Below are 8,621 nucleotides of genomic sequence, written 5' to 3'. Positions count from 1 at the left end.
CCATAACCGCTGGGGGAAAAAGTTAGTGGGAAACTGAGAGCAGGATCACATTCAGTAGTGAGAGAGCAGCAGCCTAGGGAAAGCTGATGAATGACTGTAACAGATAGTTCTATTTTAAGTGTAAAACAACACTCAGTACTTTATAATGGTGGTCTTACCAGAGGGTTCTTCTCCATGGCTCCTAAAAGCACGTCTTGAAGGCATTCGAGTGCAGTGAACTTAAGCTGTAAGAGTTGGGCTGGTAAGCTTGGCCTGATTTGAAGCTGTAGGCACGGGGCTATAATTTCTGAACAGGCTACAAAAGAAACTGTACCACTGTGCTTTTCAGTGCTCCGTTTAGCAAAGCCATCAAATTGTTGCAGGCAATTGATGTTGTTCTTCTAAGAGCACCTGAAAGATATTTTTGTTTGAAGAGTTCAGAGGTACCGGTTAATACTGGTTCAGATAATTACAGCCAGCTCTTGGTGTTTGTGACCAATAAAGTTTGTGGCTCCAAAAGGAGTGGGTTAGTGCTAACTGATTAACTGCTGTATATGCAGAAATATGGAATCTGATTACTTACGCAGAGAGCACTTAAAATGTATTGTTTTGCTGGCTCTCAGTGAGTTGCATCTTAATGCTACCAAGGAATAAGCTTTTTGCTTCTGGCCCAAGTGTTTTAATTTGGTGAAAGCCTTTTCTGTGCACGTGCACATGCCAGAGAGGTTGCTTAAGTAATAGAAGCTATAGTAGCTGCTATCTTCTGTTTTTTGTAGAAGACAGAAACTGAATTCGTTAGCTTTGTAACTGTTATGCATACCAGAATTGGTTTTCTCCCTTTTGAAAATAGTAGAGGGTATGCCTATGTCAGATTTGGTGAGCAAGGTGATCAGATGAGGGCACTGCAAGACTGCCAGAATGCACCAGGTCTGGGGGGAAAAGGAATCCGGCTGAGCATAGGAATTTCTAAAAGGTAACCAAGGAGTTGTGCATTGATACAGTTATTCTAAATAATCAGATTCTTGTAGCTCTGCCTTTGGAAAGTCTGTGGCCCTTGCTGTAGTGGCTGCACACAGGATGCAGTCTACAAAACCAGAAATGCAGAAGTCCTATGTTTTGACTCCCTGGATTCATCAACCTGCTTCAGGATGGCTGGGGGAATCCAACTGTTAAGTCTAGCCAGACAGCGCAACTTGGGCTTAGCTGCCATTGTAACCAGCCTTGTTTCTCAACAGCAGCAAAGCTGAATGCATTGGTAAATATTTTCAGGTTTGGGCCTGCATAAGGTAGAAGGGACAAGAAGTGGTTTTATATGCTAGGGAGTTCTTGTTCTTAGAGCTTTCCCTCTAGTTTGAGAGAAGCACATAACTAGTTTTACAGTGGGTTGAAAGGAAAGAAGTGGGGGGGAAAAATGGGAACGCAGGGGGAAAGCCAAAGGCGTTATTACTAGAACAGGTTTAGAATGCTATTCTTTGCTTTTCATGAGCTTAGGGCAATGGGGAGTTTAAAGCTTAGCACTTCCTGAGAGGGTTTCTTACTCTACCGGCTCAGTTCTATCACTTATTTAAGGCAATTCAGGTCTCTGAACGGTTAAAGAATTGATACCAAATTTGATGAACTTTGATCCAGGATACTGACAAAACAGGACTTCATATAAACAATTTCAGTATGTTCATGAGGTTAGCTTGTGTGTTCTGTTAAATAGTAAAAAATGACACTTCTGTTTCTGTTTACCTAGCATAATTCTGCAAATGTTGCCTCCTTCTGCTTTAGAATGGAAATGCTCTTCTCCAAGAGAGCACTGTCCAAACTTCTTTGCCAAAATTTTTTGATTAAATTAATATTGTTTTATTTTGAAAACAAGAATAAGCCACAAACATGTTTTCTTGCTTCGGCTATCCAGAAGAACGTCAACAGTATTTTCAGATTTTCCTTCCCTACACAACTGTATGTAGGAAGAGTGCAGTTGGAAGCAGAAGACCTAAGATGATGTATCTTCTGTTTGTTTACTACAGTAACAAGACAATGGATTACCTCTTTATTAGAACTTGTGTAGCTTTGCAGTATTGAAACAAATGTAGGTATTAAAATACACATCAGTAATACGTTTCTGAATGGCTGAGTACCGTGCTCTCTTAGCATTGAAATACCCAGCCATTGGATTAGTTTGTCCCTCATGTTTGCTGAGTTTGGAAGCTATTTCAGAATGCCTTCAGCTTGTATTCTTCCCCAAAAGCATAGAACTCACTTCTCTGCATCCCCAATTCAAGTCAGAGAAACTGGGCACTGCAGACACAGGAGGTCTGCCTGTACAGAATCAGTGAAGACAAGTCTAAACAGCGGATTTTTTTGAATATGCAGCTGGGTTATCTGAATGTTCTTTATGCAGTGTACCTCAGTTTTAGTACAGATAGCACTTGTCTTGGTTCTTGTCATTAGTCTGAAGCTGCCCCTGAGAAAATCTTGAAAGGGAAAGTAGTGAAAGCTAATCAGCTGGCCCTTTCTTCTTAAGAACCAGCGTATTTTGTAATTCTCCCACTAATAATAAGGCGTCATGCTGGAGAATCGCGATTGTGTTGTTAAGCAAGACTGACTTCACCTGAGCGGTATAGTTGGCAGCTGTTGAATGTTTAATGGACTTTAAACAAACAAAAAAACTGAGCAGGTGGAGGTAGACATGGCAAACTGACAGGCAGTGTCAGATGCTTCTTTGAAATGGATAATCTGACTCCATTCACTTCTTTCTGGAAATAAGATCTAGTAATTAACCAAACAAAAGATAGAAGGGTTAAGACTGCATCTTTAAAGCAGCTGTGCTTGATAAATGTCTCTGGTCTTAAATCAATCTTTAGCAAAGCACAGAGACATAGCAGCAGCTTGCTTATGCCAACGCTAAAAATACTTGATGTGTACAGGTAACCATGTCAAGGCTCTGGAGTTAATCCATGAGAACAATTCCTTCTGGTATTGGCAAAGGTGAGGATGCTTGCTTCTATAGAAATGAGGTTTTGAGCTGTGACTTAAGCTGTCACTTAGGTGACTGTTTAGGAAAGCTTCCTTTTAAGCTTTGAAGTATGTAAGCTGACAAATTGTTTAAGTTCAGAACTGGGTTTACAGTCTCTTGTTCTCTGACTGTATGCAACTTCTCATGTTTCAGACTGAAAGCAGAATTGCAGCGGTACCAGTCATGCAACTATAATGATTATTGCCAAGATTACCAGAACTACCACTCACAGAGGAGTTACGATGCTTACGCTGACTACAACTACAGCTCCTATGCTCCCTATGACAGCATGCAAGCTGTTGGAGACTGCTCTTTAGGAGATTCTTTAATGGCTCCAGCTGTTTTTGAGGTAAAGATAGTGCACGCTTGCTGTAAAGAAAATATTTCACAGATAATACGTTGTACAGATTTGCTCTGATTCTTCTGATTTGCTTTGCTTAAAGCAAATTAAACAGTTGTTTTAAGTGGTCTTATCGTGGTCAATGTATTAGTTGTGACCTCCGGAAGTCCCTTCCAACCTGTACTGTAATATTGGCTTTCTTCTAAAAATAAATAGATAAAATGCCATCTATCCTTGTAGTTGTAGGAAGAAGGAATGGGTTGAGACTGCAGCACTTTGAATCTGTGATGCTTTCTGAAATGAGTTATGATTAAACTTAGCCTTTTCTGTCTTTCAGGAATCTTCAGTTATGACTGCAATCGGTGATGACCTAATTACTGACGGTAATAAGGGTTCTATCATTGTCACTTGAGTTTAGCCATCCTTGTGCCTTTTAACAATACAAGCCAACCTCTACTGGATGAAGAACATCTTGAAAATTCAGCTGAGGTCAAACCTCTGTGGGGTTGATCTGCAATCAGCTGGGGTTTTAAAGCTGATACAGCATACACTGACCGCATCAAGTAAAACGGGACACTGTCAATGCTTCGCAGCAGGTTTCTTGTACCTGTGCCTTCATTCCCATTTGAAAATGGTCTAAGACAGAATTTTGTTCTTTGTATTGGTTCCGCTAAACAGATTTTATATTAGAAACTCAGTAATATGCAAAAGCTTTGTTCTCCACCCTGAGGTAAAAGCTTATGTTGCAGATTCCAAAAGGAGGATTCAGCTTGCACTTACAAATACGGTACAAAACATATTTGTGTCCTGGAAGGTTTGCAAAGGTCCTCACGTGGAGGCATTTTGTGTTAGTGTTTAGAAACTATCCTATGTAACGTGTATTGCCGTAGAAGTGAATTAAATGACTCTTGGGAGGGTTTCATGGCTGATTATCCGTAAACGTTATCTTTACTATCTTAAACATTGTCTTTGTCTTTATCTTGAAAGACAGTTCTAGTCCCAGCCTTCTAATATACAAATTCCCAAAAGTTGGAGTTGTGAGGCTCAAAATTTTAGAGGACTAAATACCTCACTAAAATTAGTAGATCTAATAGCTTATTACACTTAGCTTAAAATACATTTTATTAGCCATTTCACGTGAAGTTTTTTTGTGCGCATGCCTCAGATTTGATACTTGGACTTACCAGGCTTTTATTTTCAGATCCACAGCTCTACTTGGATGTTGATGAAATGAACAGACAATTCACGGAGACAAGCGAAGAACTCTACGATTCACTCATGAATTGTCACTGGCAACCTCTGGATACGGTCACTTCTGAAATCCCCTCTGCTATTTAAGTGTCTTCTAGAGCATGACCGTTAGGACCAAAGTGCTAAAACTACATTTCTTCTACATTATTCTAGCTCATAAGTTTTAAAGCACAATGATAGGTTGGGTTTTTTTTGCTATGCTTTTGACAGTTTCTGTAATCTTTTTGTTCATCACTCCCTTCTTGGAGCATCATGAAGTCATGTAAATATTCGAGAAATGTAAAGAGGTAAATGGGGTCTAAAGATAGACTTGCCTGTGTAAATAAAAAATTTGTTTCTGCAAACCTGCCAGCAAGGGATTTTACTTGTACCTGTGTGCAGCACGTTCTCTTCCGGCTTATGGAATTTAACAAGGTAGTAAGGGTATTTCATCTGTCTTTATTTTTATATGGGCATTAGGACACAAGCAAAATCTAGCTTCCCCTTGTTTTCCTGGTTCCTTAGGTAAGCGACAAGCCAAGCCTTTCATGTGCTTGCTTAGACTGGAAGTATGTATGGGAGACACTCACAGGCCTTGCTATGGAAACACCTGTGCCCACTTTTTCCTGCAGGCTGCTGGCTCTAACTGTACTACTGATACATGCTAGGTCAGCTAAAATTGGCTTATAAATAGGGTATGTTAAGCATATGGAAGTGTAGACTTCAACTGCCATAGCTACAAACATCCCGTGGAATGAGGATGATGTCTGCTGGCACTCTCTGCATCAGCATTCAGTTTTCCCTTGCCCTTCTTACTGTTAGACTTCTCAGCTGACGCTTTACAGCGAAGAAATTGCTACAACATAATCCGTGTTCTTAAACCTAAAAAAAAAAAATCTTGGAGAAAACAACTTGCTGGTTTTCCCTCCTTGCTGGCAAGGAGAAAAATAGTCCACCAGGAACAACAAAAAAATCCTAGTAACAGCTCCTTAAGTTATACCCTCTGCTACCCTCTCTGATTGCTCTGGTCTTCCTTCATTCGTGGTAATGAAGTTTTTAAAGCTCTGGTAGAAGGATGACAGCACTCAAGTCAAAGGAGATGAGAGCAATGAGGAAAGCTTTGCTTTAAGCTAGAGCAGTCTTGCGAGTTGCTGCCTTTATGCTGTTCTTATCTTGAAGGGTACAGAGTCTTTTCCAGTCATAGGGACTCCATAACCCTATGAGTATGGAGAAATAGTTGCTAATTAACAGTGTGTATAATAAGTAAGTGAGGCTGGAAACAAAAGAATATTCCTCCAAGAAAAAAAAGGAAGCAGAAATTACTGTACTTAATAGCTGGGGAAGCTGTTAAAGCTAGTTGACACAGTTCTGGTACTGCCGTGTGTGTTTTGGGGGCAACATAAACCATAATTGCTGTGATGGCAGGTAAGAATCCAATTCTTTTTTATGGCTTAGTGTAGTCAGTGAAAGCAGTGGTCCTAAGCTGCATGCTGTTCTTAAATGTAATGCAAATTCTCTTTTGTGACTCCTCAGTACTTCCAGGTTACTTGTAGCTGATCACCAGCAACTGCTTCTGTTAGCTATTAGCTGTTGGGTTTTTGCTAGGAATACTTTCAGTCCTGAATTGAAATGATGACATCCTGAAACAGAAGAGGCTCTTGGAGTATTGTAGGAAGCACATTCTTCCTGGTTCTAGTGCAGGTGTAGACGTAGGAGGAGACAGAAGGCAAAGAACCTCACATAGGTGGAGGGGGTGAGGTGGCATCACAGTTAGAGCTGTTGCAGTTAACTCTTCCCAAAGCATGAAAGCAACGTGGCTGGGAACAGGGATTTGTTGGGTTGCTTCTTTGTGTGAGCCAGGGAGTCTTTTGAGGGGCAGATTAATAAGAATATGACACAAGGTAGAGGTGGAATAGATGAAGCAAAGAATTTGGGTGGGAAAAGGGTTGCTTGTACGTGTCTATGGAATTGTTTCAGGGGACTGAGCTGGGGCAAATTCAAGATAATAGATGCAGCCTCCTTGAATTTGGATGGCAGTGCTGAAGCTTCAAAACCTTACAAGGTTTGATGCCACTGCAATTGTAGTGCATAGCTGTGGTACTTGAGCTCAGAAGTGCAAACTGCACAGGATTTTTTTATCTATTTTCTTCAACGTGAGCAGCAAAACATCTTCCAGGAATGTGCCTGGGTGCTACGCTGCTTTGACACGGCTTGCTTTGCATCACCAAACACAGTAGTTAGGTTGCATCGAGTACTTTGTGGAAACATTCATTGTGTTGTCACCCAGAAATGGGATGCTACAGATATGTGTTGGCCCGGCAGTATCAGTGCTGGTTTTTGGCCTTTGAGAGGTTGGTCCATAACATGTGACCTGTGTAACGAGAGGCCCACATAGATTGGTGACTTCATTAAGTCTGATGCTGTGGTGGTGTGTGACCCAAGGCCCTGAACGTCAGAAAATCAGGCTGTGGCCACCTATTTTATGCAGACTTTGCCTATTAACAAGGTCTCTACACTGTACGTTAGAGACGTGCGCCTCCTTTTCCGGACTAGATAGCGAAAATACCAGTTTTGTAGTTCAGTGAATGAGATTGGTTGGGCTGTTTGTTCTCCAGAGCTGAAAAATGTTGGGAGTGTATTCTCTTGGAGTCCACAGAAATGAAAATGATGAGAGGAAGAGAACGTTGGTTGCAGCCCGCGTGCTGCTGTTATAAAGTAGTTCTCTGATGTCTTTTTCCCTCTGCTGAGACTTATCAGCCTATCGTCCTTTCCTGTTAGGAGCGCATACCTGGCTTGGGATGGTGTGCGCAGGGCAGATTCTTTACCGTAAGAGCACAGTGAATGCCAGACTTCTTCCTGTACTGCCGTGTTAACCGTGAGTCACAAATTCAGGAAGCAGTGATTGCATCGGAACTGCTAGAATGCTTTGCGGAGTCTTTTTACTGGGTAAACTTCACAGCTGCAGTTACAACTTCCAGCCTGTGTTAGCTGAACACATCGTACTGGTGCCCGCCATCAGTTTGACAAAGATGGGATTGCAGTAGGAACTTGCTTTTTTCCTTCTTTTTAATTAAACAAGTCTTTGAAGCAACTTTTCCAACACCGCCATACTTCACTTCTTCCAGTTATTTTCTGTTTTACTTAGCTGAAATGTTTTTTTTTCTTCCAAGCTTGAGGAAGTTTTCTACAAGAATGTCCCGTAATGATTTCATAAACTCTTTTCGTTGTACCTAGCTGCAACAGAGAGTGGGGGGAAGATTGATCAAATGGTGATGATCGCTGTCATTCTGCTGGACACGCAGATACTTGCCTTTCGTTTTGGCTCATTTCTAATACCAATTAACTTCAGTGCCTCGCGTTAATAGACACCGTTTGACTGCATCGGCAAATGTTTCTGAGTCGTGAGTGTCATTAAAGGCCTGTCACCCTATGGAAATCCTTCTAAATAAGAAAAATGGAATTCAAATAAATAAATAAAGCAGCGTTTGAACTTATGAGCAAACCTAGCGTAGCTGCCTTTGACGCTGATCTGGAGGAGAAAAATCACGTTATCACGCTACTATGGTTGCCTTAATAGGTTTGGTGTACATGAGGGAGGGAAGTATTATGTGATGTTTGCCTAGCTATTACATGGCCGATGCAGGAGGGGTTTTAGTCAGTTCCCTGAGCACGTATTGTTGCAGAAGTCGGTGATTTCACTGCCCAATGTCTGTTATTAAGGGCACGATTCATGTCCCGTTATCGTTTTTATTCTTTATTTATGTGTTTATTTTCTGGGGCGGCGATCTGTCACGATGCCCATCGTTCCCCTGCCGTGGGGTAGAATTTAGCGTGACGACTGCCTCCCGGACCAACGGGGCCACGAATCCGGCCTAAAACACTGCTTGTGCGTTGGTTGTCGGCGTGGGGGCTGTTGGTTGTCGGTGCGGGGGTATCGGTTGTCGGTGCGGGGCTTTTCTGACGAGCACTGTGGGCTCGGGGCGCCGTCCCACGCCCGGCGCGGTGCTGCGGCACACCAGCGGTCGGCGCCACGGCGCGGGGAGGCTCTGGAGGTGACTCCTAGCCCCG

General features: G+C 42.1%; 2 protein-coding genes across 2 annotated transcripts in view; one reads left to right on the top strand and one right to left on the bottom strand.

Annotated features, from left to right (window-relative positions):
- Positions 1-8,621, bottom strand: part of LOC310904016 (nuclear pore complex protein Nup153-like) — a 250,767-nt gene that overhangs the window by 89,509 nt on the left and 152,637 nt on the right. The gene's annotated exons all lie outside the window — the stretch shown is intronic.
- On the top strand, positions 3,187-4,918 carry LOC310904402 (uncharacterized protein C6orf52). The gene is made up of 3 exons (XM_083849077.1): positions 3,187-3,332; positions 3,661-3,706; positions 4,525-4,918. Exons 1-3 carry the CDS (start codon positions 3,273-3,275, stop codon positions 4,659-4,661), a joined length of 243 nt encoding a protein of 80 aa, XP_083705203.1. The 5' UTR covers positions 3,187-3,272; the 3' UTR covers positions 4,662-4,918.

The sequence above is a fragment of the Anser anser genome (genome assembly GCF_964211835.1).
Source record: "Anser anser genome assembly, chromosome: 9".
NCBI classification, from domain to species: Eukaryota; Metazoa; Chordata; class Aves; order Anseriformes; family Anatidae; genus Anser; species Anser anser.
This window is presented reverse-complemented; position numbering and strand designations above follow the sequence as displayed.